The 21,876-nt window shown below is 33.6% G+C and overlaps 3 protein-coding genes and 1 non-coding gene across 4 annotated transcripts; 3 read left to right on the top strand and 1 right to left on the bottom strand.

The window, feature by feature from the left end:
• Positions 1 to 3,694: 3,694 nt before the first annotated feature.
• Positions 3,695 to 6,885, top strand: LOC111021544 (uncharacterized). Its single transcript, XM_088124447.1, has 4 exons — positions 3,695 to 5,500; positions 5,591 to 5,902; positions 5,979 to 6,066; positions 6,142 to 6,885. The coding sequence occupies exons 1-4, from the start codon at positions 4,257 to 4,259 to the stop codon at positions 6,883 to 6,885; spliced, it is 2,388 nt and encodes a 795-aa protein (XP_087980573.1). The 5' UTR covers positions 3,695 to 4,256.
• Positions 6,886 to 9,853: 2,968 nt separating this feature from the next.
• TRNAF-GAA (transfer RNA phenylalanine (anticodon GAA)) lies at positions 9,854 to 9,926 on the top strand. Its single transcript has one exon. It is a non-coding gene; the product is annotated as a tRNA-Phe (tRNA).
• A 2,623-nt stretch (positions 9,927 to 12,549) lies between these two features.
• LOC111021561 (cytochrome P450 93A2-like) lies at positions 12,550 to 15,773 on the top strand. Its single transcript, XM_022298578.2, has 3 exons — positions 12,550 to 13,199; positions 13,724 to 14,084; positions 14,976 to 15,773. Exons 1-3 carry the CDS (start codon positions 12,652 to 12,654, stop codon positions 15,603 to 15,605), a joined length of 1,539 nt encoding a protein of 512 aa, XP_022154270.1. The 5' UTR covers positions 12,550 to 12,651; the 3' UTR covers positions 15,606 to 15,773.
• A 2,121-nt stretch (positions 15,774 to 17,894) lies between these two features.
• FBH4 (basic helix-loop-helix (bHLH) DNA-binding superfamily protein) lies at positions 17,895 to 20,316 on the bottom strand. Its single transcript, XM_022298533.2, has 6 exons — positions 19,459 to 20,316; positions 18,892 to 19,211; positions 18,621 to 18,791; positions 18,441 to 18,506; positions 18,271 to 18,339; positions 17,895 to 18,169 (listed from the first exon to the last, which is right to left on the bottom strand). The coding sequence occupies exons 1-6, from the start codon at positions 19,874 to 19,876 to the stop codon at positions 18,098 to 18,100; spliced, it is 1,116 nt and encodes a 371-aa protein (XP_022154225.1). The 5' UTR covers positions 19,877 to 20,316; the 3' UTR covers positions 17,895 to 18,097.
• Between the last annotated feature and the right edge of the window lie 1,560 nt (positions 20,317 to 21,876).

Here is a 21,876-nt window from a genome sequence, read left to right as displayed (position 1 = left end):
GAGGTATTATTAATCTATCTAATGGTAGATGTAAAAGGCAAACAAACTCTCTCCTAATTTTGTCATTTTAATTTAAACATTTTCACTATTGTTTTTGGTAATTTTGTGCTTAAAATATAAATTTTTATCTCACACTCTCCCACGCCACTTCTTCTTTTTTTCTCCGCTTTTTCTTTCATTTTCTTTCAAAGTATTTTATCTCTATCTTTACAAATTTCACTTTTCTCAAATTAATTTTATATTTCTAAGCAAAATTTCCCCCTTAATTCTCTTATAATATTTCTTTCTCATTCACTCTTATTAATTCTTTCTCTACCCATCCAAATTTTTTTCCCAAACCAACCCACCAAAATAACCTTTTATATCTTTCCTTGTGCATTGGATTTTAAAATTCTATTTTATTTAATTTTGCATTTATAATGTACCTTTTTAATTATAGAATATTAAAAGGTTATAGAATTTCAAAAGTTTTCTAACATCTGCCTTATTTCCAACCACAATTATTTGAGGTTTATTTTTTCTCTTCTTCTTATTTTTTTTCTCTTTTTTCTTCTCTTTCAGGATCCTTTCGTTTTAAATATTTCCCAATTTTTCAGGGCAGTATTGTTGGCCGAGATATAAATACGTATTCTTCTTTACTTTTCTCTCTCACGATTTTTTAAGGTTTCTTAATTAGTGTAATAGAGATTACATTTCAATGTTTCAGAGCAATATTGTTTAGTAGTTTTTTTTTTCTTTTAGAAATAGTATTGTTTAGTGGCTTTGAACATTGATGAGGATCCATTTTTTTAAAAATGATCATGAGAAAATGCATAAATATACTCTCGAAAGATAAGTGGGTATAGGAAGTAGTCACGTTCCCGAGATTTCTCAAGTTCTAACTATCCTTGACATTCCTCTATTTTGATGTGAGCTCTTGGGGAAGATCAACTTGTTATCCCTAAAGTAACATTTATCCGTTGAGCGAGGGTCCTTCTACTCGGCACCATCGAATCACTAAGGCTAACTTTCGTCCCTGCTCGACGGGCGTGGGTTTTGTAGTCAAAGCTCCCTTATGTCTTTGCACTCAAGGTTCAATCTTCATCTAGCCCGAGGTAACTACAATTTCTTCAGAATGTTCATTTGAGTCAAAGCAGACGTATACTGAACAACTAGGAAATAGCCTTTGTCCAAATTTTTTTTTATACGTATGTAAATCCACTCCACAATGTGTGTAATTAATTAACAAATACACTACAAGAAACGGAGCTTTCAGAGACAAATTTTTAGCGACGTATATGCCTTAATGTCACTAAAACATAATTTCAGCGACATTGTCAACAGACGATGTCGCTGAATATCATTTTCAGCGGCGCAGGGACCAAAATGTCGCTGAAAGTAATTTTCAGCGACATTATCCCCATCGCTGAAACCATTTCAGCGACACCGTCAAGAAGATGTCGTTGAAACTGCAGTTTCAGCAACGTTGTCGAGCAGATGTCGCAGAAAATGTACTTTCAGCGACGCCGTAAGTTGACGGCGTCGCTGAAGGGATTTTCAGCGACACGTAAGTTGAAAATGTCGCTGAAAATCCCAGAATTAAACACCCCCAAATCGTGATTTTACAAACCCTCGCCCTCAATTTTTTCTTCTCCCCTCCGTCGCAGCCGCCGATTTCTTTCTCGCCCCCCCCCCCCTCTGTCATCGCCCTCCGTCGTCGGCCTGCGTCGTCGGCCTCTGTAGCCGCCAAGCTTCAAAAGCCCTCTGTCGCCGCCCTCTGTCTCCACCGAGCTTCTTCCGCCCTTCGTCGCCTCCCTCTCTGTCGCCGCCGAGCTTCTTCCGCCCTCCGTCGCCTCCACCTCCGTCGCCGCCCGACGTCGCCGCCCATTATTTCTTCTCTAAGGACTGGGTATGACATTTCCTGATTATGTCAATTTATGGTTAAAAATCCTTTTGTTCATTACTGCATTATAATTCATTATGGGTTTCTTTCTGTTTTGCGGAATTTGGATGTTTTGGCTTGAATAATCGAAGCTCGAGTTTCGTTTTTGTAATTTGGGATGGTTTGCTGAGGCATTTGTTTCATTTGTTGATTTTTTTTCCCTTTCGTTAAGAGTGGGTATTTTCGACTTCTGGGCTTCAATTTCTGTACTTTCGGGAATGTTGTGGGGTGGGTGATATTGTCTGGATTGGGTTTTATGATAATGAGACTTTTCCTTGCATGTTCTAGATTGTAGACAACATTGTTTTCTTGTGCGTTTTCTTTGTTAGATTGTTTCAAAAAAGGATTTCTTATTTTCTTTCTTTATCATAGTAACTTTTTCGTAGGTAAATATTTTCTATATTCATTTAGAAGTTGTACTTATAACTGTAACTGCGATAGTTCAATTTGAAAAGACAAGTTGATATACTCATCTAGAGTTCTCAATTACACTGAGTACATTCTTTTTCCTGCAAAATCACCGATCACATTGTTATACATTATACCAATCTCTTCTAATACTTACAGCATTAACCTTGAACGTTTTGGGAAATGGACATTTTTGCACATGTTATTTTTTCTTTGTTTCTTTTTAATATATATTTGTTTAATAGAAGTTTCTGCATGACACCTGAATTTTTCATTATCCTTTGTCTTGTAGATATTCTTTGACATCTTTTTGTACTTGTTTCAGGGTTGAAATCCAGAATTTAGGTATTAGACGTATTACCCTCAGGTCTCAGTTCCTCCGCACTATTCTACAACGAAGATCTGCTGAATCAGAGGTGAGTGATTCTCGACTAATTTGGAGATATTTGGGGATCGATGTTGATGATTAATTCCAGTTGCTGATTAGTGATTTTATACTCATAAGCCCTTCTCTGCTTGGATTTGATACGAATTTGATGTTTGATGTGAGCTTCATCCCTGTATAACTTTGTATATAAGGCAATTGAATTTTGAAGTGTTAGATTTTGACATACAACTTAGTTTAATGATGAATTTTGAAGTTTGTGTTGGATATGAATTCAGAAGTTGAAGTTTTTGAGTTTTTTATTATGAAGTTTATAAGTTGAAGTTGGCATAAAATTTAGTTTTTGTTTGATTTGATGCTTTGACTATGTAGTTTTTGTTGTGACGATATGTCTCGATACCGTTTTTAGTTATAATTCACATTAGTTTTAGTTAAATCAAATTTAGAGTTAGGTAATTAACTATAAGTTATATGTTTTTATAGAAAACATTGCTATGGATCGTACTTGGATAACTTTGAAAGATCGGAGATGTAGTCAATATTCTAATGGCGTTAGCAATTTTATTGAAGTCGATAAGAATTATTTGGATGAAGAAGGGAAAACAAGATGTCCGTGTTCGAATTGTTTAAATGTCCTAAGGAATAATTTGAATGATGTGAAGCGTCATTTATTCAAATATGGTATGTCTCCGACATATAGAAGATGGACATTTCATGGAGAAAAGGTAGATCTTTCTTCATTCTTAAGACCTGGATCAAGGTTTCTTGGAGCAACATTTTCAGATTCGATTAGAAATAATAGACCAGATGGTGGAAATCGTATGAATCAAGTGACAACTATGATTAATGATAATGAGATGCTCCAAATGATGAATGATTTAAATGGTCCAGTGTTTGAAGACATTCCCGGAGATTCCAGTGAACAGCAGGAGACTAATAATATATTTTCTGAAATGTTTCGCGATGTTAGTGAAGAGTTGTATCCAGGATGCTCGAAGTATACATCGTTTAATTTTTTAGTGAAGCTTATGCATACTAAAGTTCTTAATCATTGGAGTTGATAAATCATTTGATATGTTACTCCAATTATTGAACGATGCATTTCCAAATGGTGTAAAGCTTCCAAAATCAAATTATTAGGCTAAGAAAAAATTACGTGATCTAGGGATGGGATACGAATCAATTCACGTGTGTAAGTATGATTGTGTTTTATTTTGGAAAGAATATGCATCTCTTGACGATTGTCCTCAATGTGGAGAGTCGAGGTACAAAATGAATAAATCAAAAGGAAAAAAAATTCCCCACAAGATCCTGAGATATTTTCCATTGAAGGGAAGGCTGCAGAGATTATATATTTCAAAACATACTGCTGAAGATATGAGGTGGCATAAAGATAAAAGGTGTGAAACTGAAGGAATACTTCGACATCCTGCTGATGCTGAGGGTTAGAAACACTTTGATAGAAAGTACCCTCTTTTTGCTGCAGATGCTCGTAATGTGAGATTGACGCTTTCTTCAGATGGTTTTAACCCTTTCGGAAATATGAGTTTATCATACAGTATGTGGTCAGTTATGCTCATTCCATATAATTTGCCTCCTTGGAAGTGCATGAAAGAATCATCTATTTTTCTATCTCTACTCATCCCTGGGCCAAGGTCTCCTGGTACAGAAATTGATGTTTATTTACAACCCTTGATAGATGAGTTGAATGAGTTGTGGGTGAATGGTATTCGCACCTATGATAGTTTTAATGGATCTTTCTTCCAACTTCATGCGGCTCTGTTGTGGACGATTAATGATTTTCCAGCTTATGGTGATTTGTCTGGTTGGAGGACGAAAAGATATAAGGCATGTCCAGTTTGCAACGATGATTCGAGTTCAATGAGATTGAAAAGCAAAATTTGTTTCATGGGACATCGTCGATATTTACCTCAAACACATACATGGCGTAGGAGTAAGCAACACGATGGGAAACAAGAATTTAGATTAGCCCCGAAGATGTTAACTGGACAAGATATTATAAATCAATTGAATTCATCGAGTTTCCCTACGTTGAGCAAGCATCCTACAATAGTATCTGATAACAAACGTAAGCGATTAGCTAACAAGCACAATTGGAGTAAAAGAAGTATCTTCTTTGATCTTCCATATTGGAAAAATCTTATGTTACATCATAAACTTGATGTGATGCATATTGAGAAAAACATTTGTGATAATTTGGTTGGTATTATACTGAATATTGACGGGAAGACTAAAGATACCATTAAAGCTCGTGAGGATTTAGTAAACTTGAAAATTAGAAAAGAACTTCATATACAAGAAATTGGAGGCAGGCGTGTGAAGCCTCATGCATCGTTCACATTAACTACGAGTGAAAAAGTTAGCTTCTGTACATTTTTAAAATCTGTAAAGTTTCCAGATGGTTTTGCTTCAAATATATCACAGTGTGTGAATGCGAACGAGGGCAGAATCACCGGTCTGAAAAGTCATGATTGTCACGTTTTATTACAAAGACTTCTTCCAATTGGTATTCGGCCATATATACCCAAGGACATTGCTACAACTATATCAGAATTGTCAAACTTCTTTCATGATTTATGTGCAAAAACTCTGCGCATATCAGAATTAGAAAGAATGCAGACTGACATAGTGTTCATCCTGTGTAAGTTGGAAAAGATCTTTCCACCAGCATTCTTTGACGTTATGGTTCACTTAGCTGTTCATTTGTCGTGGGAAGCAACCATCATTGGTCCAGTGGGTTATAGTTGGATGTACCCGATTGAAAGGTATGAACATGTATCATTCTTTGTTCGTTCCCTTTTTTTTCCTGTGATTGATTTTAAGTCCTGAGTTATTCTTCACAATTTTTGTATTAGGAGTCTGCGATATTTGAAGCAATATGTTAGAAACAAAGCTCGACCTAAAGGTTCAATTGCAGAAGCTTACATCATAAATGAATCTTTAACTTTTTGTTCTATGTATTTACATGGGATTGAAACAAGATTCAATAGGATTGAGCGTAATTATGATAACGTCGAGGATGTGGAGAACAATAATGAGCTATCGGTTTTTTCTGGACGTGTACGACTATTGGGTGGTAGCCAATTTAAACGGTTGACTTCTGATGGTTTAAAAAAAGCACATTGGTATATACTAAACAACTGTGATGAAGTGGCACCTTACCTTGAGTATGTATCTATTCTAGTACAACACTAATACTAGATTTTAACATTACGATGAAATTAAGATATGTTTCATGTTTAGGGAGCATATGAGTCTTCTCCAATCAAACAGTCATGCTGATTTGCACAGGAGACAACAATTAGAATTTCCTACTTGGTTTAAAAAAAAGGTAAGTTGGTACTTTTTAGAATGACAACTCTATTCTCTCCATTATTTTAACTATAAATTAAACTTTTTGACTTAGGCTCAAGTATTGTATCGCGAAAAAGGGATTTCTGATGCATTATATGCCCTAGCAATTGGTCCGAACGACTGTGTTCGATCTTACACTGGGTGTATAGCCAATGGAATTCGATTCCATTCAAAAGAGCGTGATAGCCGTCGAGTTACACAAAATAGTGGTGTGATGGTGCCTGGAGATGATGAAACTGGACTTATAAATTTTTATGGCGTGTTGCATGAAGTAATTAGGCTACAATACATTCATCTGAAGTCAGTGATTCTTTTGAAATGTGAATGGTACGATACAAGTTCAAGAAAGGGTAGAATTAATGTATCTGATGGTTATACATCGATTAATACTCGTTATAGATGGTACAAAGACGAGTCATTCATACTTGCAAGTCAAGCTGTCCAAGTATTCTACTTAGATGATTACAAACTCGGTCAAGAATGGAAGATTGTTCAACAAATTCAACCAAGACATGTGTGGGATATCCCAGAGGCTGAAAATAATGAAACGGAAGAAGTAGTGGCGGATGAAAGCATTCGCACATGTTACCCACAAGTTGATGATAACTTAGATTCACAAACCTTCAATAGAGAAGATGTTGAGCCAATGCCTATTGATGATGCAATATATATAGATAGTGACGAGAAAACAACTAGTGATGAAGAAGAGTTTGATTTTGAGTATTCTAGTGATGATTCTGGAAGCACTGATTCCAATATGTTATTAGACGATGAAGAGAGCGATAGTGACATATAAACTTATTTGTAAGTCGATAAGTATGCATGTAATATTTCGTCTTATATTTACACTATTTTTCTATTTCGACCTATTATTAATTACAGTTTGATTTTGTCCATTATTATGTTACAGGATGTCGTCTTCAAATCTTGGACCAGGAAACCGACGGAGTTACACAAGCAATGTCGATAGAATAGAAAGCACTCAACCAGGAGAGACTAATCAAACAGCACAAAGTATGATATTTAAATAGAAATATTTTTTATTCCAAGTTAAACTTAAATATATGATATATTTCGTGTAGGTTCTGGCACGACTAAAAGAAAAGGTAGACGCAACACTAGAGGGCTGAATGTTGATAAACATGTCCAAAATCATGGTCTGATAGAAATTAATATCGAAGAAGAAGATGGCAAGCCAGTTTGTAGCCATAGTTCGAAACTGGTCTCTCAAATTGGGGTATGGGTGCGGTCAATCGTTCTTCTGAATTGTGAACATTGGTCAGACGTCAACCAAAACGATAAAAACAGTATCATAGATAGACTTAGCGTAAGTTTCATTTAGTGACACTTTTTAAAATGTTGTTATATTATGATTATCATTAACACGTCATCTTTTTGTTGTTTATTGTTAGAACCAATTCATTCTCGATCTCAATGATCCAATTGTTTATCGTTATCTGGAGCATGAGATGAGTAGTAGGCAAAGAGATTTCCGGTACAGGTTGCATAAGCATTACATGCAATATTCTCCAGAAGAAGCACGACATCACAAACACAAAGATGTTGCACGAGATGAAGATTGGCATCGCTTATGCGATAGTTGGGAAACAGAGAGGTTTAAGGTACGTATTGTAGATATGAATTAGTTTTATTCTAAGTATTTTGCTACTAACTATTATATATATGTCAGAAAATTTCTGAAACAAACACTAGAGCTCGAGCGTCTGTACCGTATGGCCATACAGCAGGAACGATCGCATTTTTACGTCACAGAGAAAACATTGTATGTATATCTTTTCTTGTTATAACTTAAAAAATATTTCACTACTCATAATCTTGTTTGAATTATGTAGAAAAACAAAAAGGGACGAGAGGTAGATGACATTGAACTGTTCGAAGTAACACACAAAAGGATGAACGACGAGTGGGTGAGCCCGGTAGCTGGTCAAAAACATGTACGTAAAACTACCTTTTGTATTTTTGTATTATTTGACATGTACTAATATTATTTATTGACCTTGTAGGAACAAATGGTTGAACTGAGAAATGCACCAGCGGTAGAAGGTGCAAAACCTCCTTCAGTTCAACAAATCAGTGTTCAAGTACTAGGCAGGCGAGGTGCACTTAGATGAGGACCACCGACAGCGACGACTCAGAATGAACGAAGTTCTCAAAGAAATCGAGAGTCAAGAAATCAAATCGCTCAATTGCAATCCATTGTACAGACGCAACAAAGTCTGCTTGAATCAGCAATGTCTCAATTGAGTCAGTTACAAGAAACTGTAAACAGGCTAAGCAATGCTGGAGAAGGATCGTCACAACGAGCTAATTCTCAACCGTCGAATGATGCATAAAAAGGTACTCATACATATTGTTCATAGTAGATGAATATTTAAGTAGATGATACTTTATAATAGATATTGGACTTTATGTGCTTTGAAGTGTTGTGATTATCTTGCAGTTATGGTAGTCAAGACTTATGTTATATCGATATTAATTTGTTAGTATATTCACATGTTAGGAGCATTTGAGTTGTTCATGATATTAATAGAAGTGTAGCTACATGTTTGATGCATGTACTTATATTATGTCCAATATAGGTTTGTTAGTAAATTCAAGTGTTAGGAGCATTTGAGTTGTTTATGATGTTAATTATGATGTTAATAGAAGCATAACAACGATCGTTTGATGCATATACTTATAAATATTAGTTTTCATGTAGTTGAAATGTTGTGATGATCTTGCAGTTATGGTCGTCATCACTTGTGTTATATATATATATATACAAATGAGTTTATTAGTATTTTATGAAGTTATGACCATTTTGGGTTGTTTATAGTGTTGATATTATAACATGACTATTCTTCTTGTAGTGTTGCAATTTTGTTTGTTTTACAAATGTTTTAATAGTTGTTTGGATTATAAACTATGATTTTGGAGTTCTAATAGCTTACTTTTTGTTTATTGGTTTAGTGTTGTTCACAACGTTTTTCATTATTTAGTAAGTTGGTGTGGATATAATAAATATATATATGTGTTGGTTTAGTAGGTCAAAAAAATTCTTTTAATTATATTTTCATGTTAAATAAGTTATGTTGTTAATTTTTTACAGGATAAACTATGTCATCAAAAGCGGTCATGCTGAATCATTCATAAGAACAACTTCGTGCACAAAACATGTTTTCCTTTCTTATATGTAATTGAATTACTTATAAGACAAATTGTTATTTGTAGCTACAAAGTATTTTTTGTTATAATAGGATGTTACACATTTGGAGAATCTACCTTATGTTTTTTTTAATATTAAAAATACTTTTCAGCGACATTTTATATATGTGTCGTTTTGAAGGATAGAAATTGAACAAAATTGAAGGCAAAATTGGAATGAAAACTGGATTTTGCCTATTCTGGAACACAGTTTTAGTGACATCTGCTCTTGTCGCTGAAAATAATTTTCAGCGACATAATACAAGAAGTCGCTGAAAAGTATTTTTAGCGAGAGGAGCAGATGTCACTGAAACTCAGTTTTAGCGACATTCTGTCCTGTCGCTGAAACTTTAAACGACGTATTATCTGCGACATACTTAACGACAAAATGTGATTTGTCGCTGAAACTTTTAGCGACAAAATGGGACTTTCAGCGACATGTTTTAGGTGTCTCTGAAACTCATTTTTGTTGTAGTGAAATATCATTCATCATATTTACATATTCAAAAGCTAAATTTTATTATTGAAAACAATTTTATAGACTTAATTAATATCAAGTGGGGATAGCTCAGTTGGGAGAGCGTCAGACTGAAGATCTGAAGGTCACGTGTTCGATCCACGTTCACCGCAATTCATAATATTAATTTTGTCTTTTTAACAATCTATGTGACAATCTCTCATACTTGGAGGTACTCCATGATTGAAAATTATATTTTATAATTAATTTTGTTACTATTTTTGTTTTAAAATTTTATGTAGAATTTTTTTAACTTATTTAATATGAATGGATAAATTCATCATTAATTTTAATATATGATCCAATAAATTAGAAATATCACGTGTATATATAATACATGTACGATCATCTATGATGAATTCAAATGTTTGTCTGCGTGTTATGTGTATTCAAGAATAATGATGATTTAATTTTTTAAGTACAAGGCTATAAGGATTTGAAACGCCAAAATAAATTAAGGGAAGATGTATATGCCATGTACATGTTTATACACAATAGAAACCTTTTAATATAAATTTAAATCTTTTTATTTTTATGTCGCTCATTATTTATAGTTCAATTGATCAAGATGTCGATAACCTCTTGAAATTGTAGGTTCGAAATTTCATCTTCTCAGTTGAATGGCTGTGCTTTATGTTAGAATATTTTTTAAAAAATAACTAAGCAGTCCTTTAAATTAGAATAAATAAATAAACAAATAAAAAATTAAGAATAAAACACTTATTGTAAGGGGCGTCGTACAACAAATTGGGCTGTTAATTAATAACCATTGTATTAGGACCATTTAATTAAGAATTAAAAGATATGATATCAAAACATCATTAAATTTGTAGCATAGTGAAGTAATCATATTTTCTTTCCAAGATGGAGATTTATATATTTAAATATTGGGCAAAAAATCAATTAAAATTCATGGAAAATATTTTATTTCTTGTCATATTTAACTACTCTATAATAATTATGTAATGGAAAAAGAAAGCTTCCTAATTCATATATATATAACTCAATAATGGGAGGGACCATGAATTATACATTATTAAAAAATTTAAATCTTTTTAACTTTAAACCATTTTCTTAATCCCTAAACGTTGCATAAAAAACTATTTTAGTTGGCTATTAATATTTTATAAATTATTGAACATATCTCTAATATAAATAGATCTTTTCTTCATTTAATTGATAAAATCATAGAAGTCAAAAAAAAAAAATTGATAAAATCATAAATTAATTATATGTTATGGTAGAAAGTCAAAGTATCATGTTTTTAAACGAATTCAACGTTTATTAGTAAATTACATACAATAAAATTATCAACCAACACTATAAGAAAAGTTGGTTTCTTCCGGACGTTTGTTTTTTCGATCATGCACAAAAAAAAAACGTCAGGACAAATCACTTCTCCCAACCTTTTTCAGAAGGTCGGGAAAAAACACTAAAATATTTTTTAATACAAAATCCAAGGGCAAAAATAAAATATCTAGAATCCTCCAAAGACGTCACAAGGGCTTCAGATATTTGGAGATACCCTCTAAAATTCTAGAGATAAAAGTTCCAAAGTTAAAATTGTAGGGTTCATTTACTAACGTTCATGTTTCCTATTTCCTATTTCTTGTTTCATATTTCCTATTTCTAATTTTTTTAGAACTAAAAACTCGGTAACCATTTCTATTTTTCGTTTCTTGGAAAAAAATAAATAAAAACAAAAAATATGCTTCATGATGATTTCGTGTTTCTTGTGTCTATTTTTAGTTTTTTAGTATAATATCTTATTGGGGCGAGGATTTGAACTCATGACTCGTGATGAGATTATATGTCTTAATTTCAGTTGGCTTATTTTAAATTTTTAGTTAAAAAAAATTAGTAGATATAATACAAAAATATATACAATATAATCGAAGAATATAAATCATTAAAAATATGTATAATTTACGATATAAAATTATTTGATATAAATGTATAAATTATTTTTTAAATATAGAATAAATTTTCAAAATATTTTTAATTTAAAAGTAAAAATTTTATTGATTAAGAAAATATAATAGCTTTAAATAAAGATTAAAATTTTAAAATATTTAAATTTAACAAAATAGAAAAAAAATTATACATCCTTTGAGAAAATATTTTTTAAAAATAGCATTTGACATATAATGGGGATCCAATTAAAGAAGAGGCAGTAGAAGGTAAGTTTATGAGTCTGCCACCGGAACAAATTTCAATTTTATTCAGGAAAGTACAAGATATAATATTGTTGTGTCAAGATCGAACATAGTTCAACAGTAATTGACATGTATCTCCAATGAAGAGACAATAAATTTGATCTTTCATCTCCACATATTGTACTTAAAATAAGATAAAAATAGAATAAAACTTTTAAGTCGCCCCTAGATTATAAAAAAATTAAAAAGGAAAAAAAATAACGAAACTTACTTTCTATAGTTTTAAAAATTTTGGCTTATTTTTTGGAAACGTTTCTCAAAATTTGGAAATTAAAAACAAGATGGGTTACTAGATATGCATGTTAAAAAAAATGACACAGTAACATTACCGAACCGATTCATACTAACCTTAAAAAAATCTCTAAATTATCTCCCAAAAGCCTGATTAAAAATCAGTGTCATAGCAAGCCACATAAATAATGTAACGATATATACCCCAGGTATTAAAAAAATATATTTAAAAGATCATAAGCTATATATGAAATATATTTAGAAACAAAAATAACCCAAAAAATTTGTTATATATAGATTTATCTACGTGGATCAAATATTGCTCATTTTTTAAATACTACATATGGTTGGAGATTAACCATAATTTTACATCATCAATAGTTTTTCAACCATGGCTGATTTTTCATCCTACCTTCTTCTTCTTCTTCTCCTTTTCTGGTTATCCTACTTCCTCTTTCTCCGATCAATCTTCACCAGAACCCGGCCCAACAACCCCGGCCGGCATCCCCCGAGCCCGCGGTCGCTGCCGGTGATCGGCCACCTCCACCTCCTCGGCCGGATCCCTCACCAATCTCTCCACAAATTATCATGCCAATATGGACCATTAATGCACCTCTTCTTCGGCTCAAAGCCTTGCTTGGTGGTGTCCTCTCCTGAAATGGCTAAAGAGTTCCTCAAAAACCACGAATCCTCCTTTCTGAACCGTCCCATAAGGACCAACATAAACTATCTCACTTACGGCTCTGCGGACTTCACTTTTGCCCCCTATGGACCCTATTGGAAGTTCTTGAAAAAGCTTTGCATGACGGAGCTCCTCGGCGGCCGCACTCTCGACCTCCACCACCCCGTCAGAGAGGATGAGACGAGGCTGTTCCTGCAGCGGATTCGTACACGGGCTCTTGCTGGGGCGGCAATCGATGTTGGAGCTGAGCTTTCCAGGTTTGTTCAGTTATTTTCTCTAATTCAAAAGCTTAAACAAATAGACTGTTATAATATATACCGAAGTATATTAACTTGATTAAAAAGTGTGAATTACTTATTTGTTAATGTAAATATTTGATTAAATCAATCACAAGTTTTGGTTTTTCAATTCATTATTTCTAATAGATTCTTAAAATTTAAAAAGTGTCTAAGATCCATAAATTTTCAATATTTTTTCAATAATATTGTGTCAATATATCGTTAAACTTTTAATTTTGTATCTAATATATAAATTTCTTAAAATTTATAGATCATCAGTTGAAAAGTTCAGGGAGACTACTATGTTAAATATCTCACGTTAAAAAGATGAAGAACCTACAAAGATTTATAACATAAAAAACTACTTTTTTCGTAGCTAGTTAATTTTGAGATGAAACCTCACGAAAATATTATATTGATATACTACACTCCTAACATAACATTGTAAAACTTTGGTTACGATATGTCAAATCATTTAGATTTTCACAATTTTTTTTGACAAGGTTGATGAATAACATAATCTCAAGAACGACGTTAAGAAGAAGATGTCCGAAGGAAGACGATGGAGGGGAAGAAGTGGGCAAATTGGTGACGGAGATGTGCGAGCTCGCCGGAGAACTCAACGTGGCCGACATGATATGGTTGTGCAAGAAGTTAGATTTGCAGGGGTTTAGGAAACGAGTCAGAGATGTGAGGAAGAGGTATGATGAAATGATGGAGAAGATAATAAAGGAACATGAAGAAGAGAGGAAGAGGAAGAAGGAAGATGGAGTTAAGGATTTGCTTGATATTCTACTTGACATTTATGAAGATCAAAGCTCAGAAATCAAACTCACTAGAGATAATATCAAGGCTTTTGTTATGGTAAGTTTTTTTTTTTATATATATTTTAAGTTGTCCTTAATCAATATAATTTATCGAAATATAGTTGAACTGATTTAGAGGTTTATATTACAACTAATTAAAGAAGTCTAAAAATGATAATCATAATGAAACTATTTAGTATTTATATTCACAATAATTTAATATTGTTTTCATCCAAAAATATTTCTAATATATTGTCATAGTCTTCCCCACTTTTAAGCTATTATTCCCATTTTAAAATTTTTTAGTCTTTTTCTATAGACTAAAAAAATTTTGGGTTAAAAGAATTTTTTTGACCTCTATACCTTCAGTAAAATTAATAATTTAATCCTTCGTAATGATTTAATCTTTATAATTTCAAATATGCAATAATTTAATTATTTTAGGTAATAAATTAGTCTAGTATTTTAAAATTTGTAACAATTTTAGTTTTAAATTTTTTATCAAGATTAAATTTCAACTTTTATTATATTTCAATTTTTATTACGTAACAATTTAGACTTTGTAATTTATAACCGTATGTAGTCCCTTCATCATTTTATGAAGCTATATATACAAAAAGTTACCTTATATCTTAACAATATTTTTCACCCTGGATTATAAAATCGTTACAAATTTTAAACTACAGCTACAAAATTATTATTCAAAGACTAATGGGTTATAAATGGTAAGCTTATGAACTAATTAAGAATATGTTTGGGAGTGATTTCATTTTTGTCATGATCAAAATTACTATCATTTTCCTTCAGAAATTTAAAAATTGATTTTAAAAAGATTAAATTAATTTTAAAAATACCATTTAATATCAATTTTGAAAAATTAATTATACTTAAATCTCTTTTTAAAAAATTAGACGGTGAACTCAAGTGCACAAATTTCTTGTTTGACCAGAACATATTCGGCGCCGGAACGGAAACATCGGCGGCGGCGACAGAATGGGCACTGGCGGAGCTGATCAACAATCCGTCCGCCATGGCCAAAGCAACCGAAGAAATCGACGCCAAAATCGGAAAAACCAGACCCCTCCAAGAATCCGATCTCCCCAATCTCCCTTATCTCCAAGCCGTCGTTAAAGAGACCCTCCGCCTCCACCCCACCGCGCCGCTCCTCGTCCGGGAGGCCACGGAGCCCTGCGCCGTCGCCGGCTTCCACGTGCCGGAGAGCACGCGCCTGCTCGTCAACGTCTGGGCCATCGGGCGGGACCCGGCCCACTGGGACGACCCGCTCCAGTTCCGCCCCGAGAGGTTTCTCGGCGAAAATGGGAGAGCCCACCACCAGCACAGATTTGATCTGATGCCGTTTGGGAGCGGGCGGCGGAGCTGCCCCGGCGCCGCGCTGGCTCTGCTGCTGGTCCCGGCGGTGCTTGGTGGGCTGATTCAGGGCTTTGAGTGGAAGGTTCATGGCGGCGGCAGCGGTTGTGCTATCGATATGGAAGAGGCCGCCGGAATCTCTCTCCGGCGAGCTCGTTCTTTGGTTTTGATCCCGGCGCCTAGGCGCTCCCTCCCTTCTTTTCCATATTGACTACTGGTCACAAAGTTTGTGTCAGTAATTAATGTTTTGAAATGTTTTAATTATGTCTTAAAAATTTGAATTGTATCGAAGGTATAATTTTTAAGTCTTCATTGTATGTGGCGGGGATCGAACCTACAATTTCTTAGTTTGAGATATATATCAATTATCATTGAACTATGCTCGCTTTAACCGTATATTGTTAATTCAATCCTAACTTAATTAATAGATAAAATACTTATTACCTTTAAGTTGATGGTTGATCTTTCACCCCTTTTTTGAACTAAAAAAATAATAGGTATAACAACTATTATAGTCAACTAATTTGTAGGTACGACAGTAAATACTGCATGTTTTTTTTTAAAAAAAAGATATATATATAATTAAAATTTTAAAATATGTTATATTTGTCCTTACTTCTAAAAATATACATAAATTATGATACCTATTAAAATTAGGGTTTTGAATCACGCCAACATTTTGATCGAGATTATTTTGCATGTGTGTTCAAATAGGTTCGATAGCAATATAGGGATAAATCAATTATTTCCATTGTACAACAAAACGATCTATAAAATATAAAAATATCAATAAAATATTACTAATGTACACTTAATATTAATAACTTATTTAAAAAGGTTAAATTTTCCCCCACATATATTTAAAAAAAAAAGGCAAGTTATATTTTTCTTAATTTAAATATTTTGTATGATTTTTTATTTATTTTTATTTTTTCATATCTTATATGCAGACAATCTTGAGCGCACCACGACTAATCTTTTATTTTTAAAATCTTTTCGAAAATATCTATTGGCATTTCATATAAAACTGAGACCTCGATATTTTCATCGAAATCAACCTTCAAAATCTTAGTTAAAATGTCCGCTTTTTTAATTTTATGAGTTAGGACTATACCATATATAATTAATTCAATTAAAAAAGATTCCAAAAGCCTCAAGAGAATCTTGTGACAGTTCAAAGCCTTGAATTGTTCCACACATCACTCCAAGCCAACCAAAATAATATTAAAACAAAAGGACATCTTAGAAATATTCAACAATCATAATTAAGACCCCATTATAAATTATTTTTCCAACTACCAAAATAAAAAAAATAAAAAATAAAAAAACAAATTGTCATCAAGACAAGACATTGGACTAGTTCATGTGAAGTAGGAGGAAATTATGGGGAAGGAATTTAAGCTCATGAACTAAAAAATATAAGCCCATGGATTTGAATACTTTCTAAGTGTTTTAAGATAAAGCTCTCTTTCAATTTATTTATTTTCAAAACCAAGGAAAAAAATTTTAAATTACAAATATTGAGGGTTGTCTTTATTGATCCATAAACTATAAAATTTGTCTAATAGATATTTTAAGAACTAATATAATATATATTATGTTCTTTATTATTTTTTTTTCTGATAAATTCCTAACCTATTAGAATTTTTCCAAAATTCAAAGAACATATTAAACACACATATTGAAAGATAATCGATCTAATAGACACAAAATTGAAAGTCTCAAAAAATTATTAGACATTTTTTCTAATTTAAAAAACTTACTAAACACAACACTGAAAATTTTAAAACTTATAAAAAGAAAACTTGTTTGACATTTGTTAAATTTCAAGAACCTATTAGACGTACGTTTGGCTTGTCTCTCATTTCCAATTTTTGAAAAACTTAAGTGTTAGTAACTATTCATATTTTTTCATTTCTCATTTTTAAGAACATTTGAATTTGTGTAGAAATTTTAGTAACAATAGAATCAAGTTTTTTTTAGTTTTTTTCTAAACATAGAAATTAGCATAGTTTTATCACTTTCAACTTATAAAATTCAAACTAAATACTAAAAGACAAATATAACATTGAAAAATGGAAATATTTAATTTGAAAAATTAAATTTCATATAAAATTTGTGCTCTTTTCTTTAATTTTAAATAATAAACAAAAAAAAAGAAATAATTATGAAACATATCTATAAAGAAACAAAACACTATTTTTCTTAATAAAAAAACGACGAAATAAAAAACAAGAAACGAAAACATTAACCAGTCAACTCGAAAAGACCAATGGGCAAAGACTAAGGTAGCATATGATTGAAGACCTAAAGACAAAAGGAAAAGACATGAATGATTGTTGGAGCAGCAGAACCACCAATAAGACAGTTTGAAAAGGTGCCAATCAAATCCAACACCAACTGTCCTTTCCTTTTTTGGGCTTATTTCCTTCTTAACACAATTTAAGTTTTTTTCCAACAAAAATAACTACTAACTACTTGCTTAAAACAGCCACTTCCCTTTACAACAAACCATTTTTCCATTTATTCCAAAACATTTTTCATTACAAATCTCTCTCTTTTCTTTCTTTCTTTCTTTCTTTCTTTTTTCTGTTTCTTCTGTCTTCTCTACTCTTATTGTTCCTTACAAAACACATATATGTATAACTTAAAAACCTTCTCATCTTCTTCTTCTTCTTCTCTTCTCTATGTACAGAAGCTACCTCACATTATCTGATTCGATACCGGCTTCTGCATATTCAAACACACGCATTTCGTTCGGTTGTCACTTAGCGTCTGCAAGACAAACGAATAAACATATGTATGATAATCCTCTGTAAAACTGTTGGATGTATAGATATATCTTTCGGAGTCTGAATCGTTTAGTTTCTTTGTACCTTGAACTGTTTCTGAAGCTCTTTGATGTACTCGACCGCTAAGTCCAACATGTCCGCTGTGTTCGTTTGCTACACGAAGAAAAACGTCAGAGTGGAAATGGGGTTTTGAAGTTTTGTAGTGAGATTAATATGTGGATTGGATGTGGGGAAGTTTCTGTATGTATTTATACCTTGTCCATGTTTGGTACAAGTTCTTGTAGCTTCCTCATACGCTCGCTGATTCGGGTTCGTCGCACCTGCGAATAAATTGGCTCTAATTTTAGTAATTTGCAGTGTGATTTAAAGATTTCTAACTGGTGATTGAGAAAAAGTCGATAGCTTGTTGACTCGATAATTAATTATTCTCTTACCCGTTCTGCAATGCTGCGAGGATGAGTTGCGCAGCCTCGTTTCGCTCGAATTCGACAAGGCACGGAATCTTGGAGCTGCAACAACTTCTCGATGGAAGCTATGTCGGACGCGTTCTTGGGAAAGCTCAAGTGGTGCGATAACAAATGAACTCGGTTACTGATCTCGCCGTTCTGATCAACACCAAATTTTCCTCATGTTGACATCAATATATATGCACAAAACAAAATACTGCTTTTGAACTTCTCAGCTAAGTAATTGATCCATATATACCTGATGATTACTAGAAAACAACTTCCTGTTACTTTCGGGATCGGGATCGCATTTGACGCAGGGGAAAGCTTGGGAGAACTGAGACGATTCATTCCAGGAAGCGAACGGGAACCCGGAGGAGCCGAAGAACTGAGCCTCCCCATTGGTATTAGCAAGCTTTTCACTCCCAACTTGTTCAGATATCTGAGAAAGCATCCCCAGAGAAGAAGGTAGCAAAGAGGAGAAGCTAATTTGAGAGTTGTTCAATCTGTTTGATGGTGGACTAACTTCTCCTCCATTACTACTCCCACTCAACCTACTGAAATTTCTCCCACCATAGCCTGCAAAGTACACTCAATTCTGATCACAAAACAATCCAAACATGATAATTCAATTCTACACAGAAGATTTTCCAGTTCTGTCACAAGAAACAGAGGAAACAGAGTCCCTACATATCAGTATATATATCAGATCGAATTTTCCCATCATATTATTGACGATATGAAATGGAAATTCACGGGGGAAGTTGACTTCTGCCATTAATGCACTCAAAGCTTCACAGAGTAATGGAGGAGAAAAGTGAATTACCGTTTTGATTGAGGTGAGAGAAAACTCCAGGAGGAGAGCTATTCTGGCGAGCAAGATTAGAACCCAGCAACCCATAAGAGCAACTCATTGAAGAAGAAGAAGAAGAAGTTGTAGCAGAAGAAGCCGAAGACGAGGAACAAGAAGAAGAACTCACGGCGGAGGAGTGGCGGGGGTAATGCGGCGGCAGGGCAGAGGAGTAGTTTCCGGCCGCCGTAGATTCGGAGTCATTACTATTTCCACCGCCACCGCCGCCGCGAAATCTGGAAACAAATCGCTCGGATTCCGAGCCCTCGAAGTGATTCAACCGCTTCGAATCAACCCCATGAGCGAAATCAGCGAACAGAGAACTGGGAGCAGACCGAAATCGGAGCAACGCCGAATTGGGTTGCTGAAAACTCTGGTGGGTATTCGAACCCATGAATCAAAACCCCCAAAATCGGTCCTCTAAATCCCACTTCTGGGGAATTCCTCTCGCTTTCAATCAAGGGATAAAATGGAGCTTAGAAAACAAGCGGAGTGGAGATAAGATCTTATAGAAGAAGCCAGAAGAGAAAAAGGGGTTCAAAAAACGGACCCATAACCAAACTAATCAGAAGCCATGGAAGAAGAAGAAGCGGGATATTAAGAATTAGAGGGAGAATCAAAATCAGTGGTCAAAAGGGGCAAAAGGGGTGAGGAAGAAAAAGGGTTAGAGGAAGGAGGCGAAGTAGAAATTGAAAATGGATCTTGTTTTTTGGGTAATGAGAGAGAAACTGTACGGATAGAGAGAGAAAGGTGGGCAAATCCGGCCTTCCCCACTCGCTGCCTTTTTTTGATTAGGGGAAGGGGAAGAAGACAAAGTTTGCTATTTTGGGGCGATATTTTGGGAACAGTCTCAGTGTCACAGGCGCTGTTAATTTAGCAGAACCCCATTTTTTGAATATTAAATCTTTGATGGGAGTGGAGATAGCGATGAGGGCTGAGGAGGTGAAGAAAAAAAAGAAAAAGGAAAATAAAATGCCCATAAAATTCTCTTTTAGAAGGTGGTAGGGACATGGACAAAGATACTCTACTTGCGAGAAATTTTTCTCTTTTTCTTTAATGATATGTTAACTTACAATATAATACAATATGTACCACCAAAAAAAAAAAAATCGATCGACTTTGTATATTTTCAGTTGCAATACTACTCGATACCTTTTATAAATGTTTTAAAAATACATTATGCACATACGTTCATTTGTATAATGGAAAGGTAGAAATATAGAACGACATGCATGACAATTGACGTGGAGGATTGTTTGGATTGTCTACACAAATTTGTTCCTAAAAGTCTTCTTCCTCCATTGTTGATGGTGTTTGTTTCTTCATTGCCTCTCCAATTTTGCCCTAATTCTCTTTTTAAAAATGATAGTTTCTTTCATGTTTTCTCTCCCTTCGTACTTAATCTATGCAAGCTCCCATGTTAATTGACACATCGTTTTAGATTCTATTACGTCCAACTTTATTTCCATTTAAAATGTTAACGGTTGGTTAAATGGTATTTTTAAGACATTTATAAAAATGTCAAAGGTTGTTTGATCACGGAAAATGATCAACTCCATGAAGCTTGAACTTGGATGAGGTCGATGAATGAGGGAACCTGCAAAGAGAAAGTAAAAAGCTCCAATGCTCAAGTCAGTCTCAGTTCAGTGAACTTCCAACAGCAGTTGTAGCGCAGTTACGATCGTCTCATAAATCACGGCGCCTTGTAGGAGAAATAGTTGCTGGTTTGCAACAAACAACATAGTGATCATCGGCTCGTCCCTTACAAGAATGAGCTGTTGAGATCCTTATTGGTCGGCTCGACCTTTAATAAATTTCAAATGACCAATAATGGTAACGTGGCTAATCGACCTTTAAGAAGTCCCGAGCTTAGTATTTTTAACTTCAAAGATTTGGTCTCCAAATCACATCATTATGATGACTCGGTATCGTTCAACCTATAAAATGTTGACACATGGCTGATATAAATTCACCCCAATAAAGATAATATTAAAACTTTTGAAAGAATAGTAATATTTTTTTAAACAAATGACAAAGTTCGAGAATATATATATATTGGAAAGAAAACTTAGGTTTTTTTTTTTTTTGCAATAACCACAAAGTTGATATTAACACTAGTTAATGACAAGTACTATTGTGCTCGAGTCGAACTCCTATGAGAGGGAAGAGATCAATCGTTTGAAATATAACACACCTTCCATGTTGGTATTTAAGATACATGTTTCTTTCTATCTTAGTATTTGATGTACTAAAAAATTTTTAATTAAAATAAAAAATAATAATTTTTAAAGTATAACAAAAAGAAATGTTTATGAACAAATGAAGTCTTAAAATTTAAAAATACATCTTACATGCAATAATGCTGGCAAAACTTTTGAAGTGTTATTTTCTTTA

The sequence above is a fragment of the Momordica charantia genome, assembly GCF_013281855.1.
Source record: "Momordica charantia cultivar OHB3-1 chromosome 5 unlocalized genomic scaffold, Mcharantia_2.0 BLBB01000005.1, whole genome shotgun sequence".
NCBI lineage: Eukaryota > Viridiplantae > Streptophyta > Magnoliopsida > Cucurbitales > Cucurbitaceae > Momordica > Momordica charantia.
The sequence above is the reverse complement of the archived record's forward strand: the minus strand, read 5'-3'. Positions and strand labels throughout refer to the sequence as shown.

Bases quoted from the DNA above. Each gene is read 5' to 3' on its own strand.
- LOC111021544 (XM_088124447.1), top strand. From the start codon at position 4,257: ATGAGTTTATCATACAGTATGTGGTCAGTTATGCTCATTCCATATAAT. The intron at 5,501-5,590 runs GTATGAACATGT...TTTTTGTATTAG, and splicing joins TGGATGTACCCGATTGAAAG to GAGTCTGCGATATTTGAAGC. The intron at 6,067-6,141 runs GTAAGTTGGTAC...TTTTTGACTTAG, and splicing joins CTACTTGGTTTAAAAAAAAG to GCTCAAGTATTGTATCGCGA.
- LOC111021561 (XM_022298578.2), top strand. From the start codon at position 12,652: ATGGCTGATTTTTCATCCTACCTTCTTCTTCTTCTTCTCCTTTTCTGG. The intron at 13,200-13,723 runs GTTTGTTCAGTT...TTTTTTGACAAG, and splicing joins GTTGGAGCTGAGCTTTCCAG to GTTGATGAATAACATAATCT. The intron at 14,085-14,975 runs GTAAGTTTTTTT...TTGTTTGACCAG, and splicing joins ATATCAAGGCTTTTGTTATG to AACATATTCGGCGCCGGAAC.
- FBH4 (XM_022298533.2), bottom strand. From the start codon at position 19,876: ATGGGTTCGAATACCCACCAGAGTTTTCAGCAACCCAATTCGGCGTTG. The intron at 19,212-19,458 runs GTAATTCACTTT...TGTACTTTGCAG, and splicing joins CTCTCACCTCAATCAAAACG to GCTATGGTGGGAGAAATTTC. The intron at 18,170-18,270 runs GTACAAAGAAAC...TTTGTCTTGCAG, and splicing joins AGCTTCAGAAACAGTTCAAG to ACGCTAAGTGACAACCGAAC.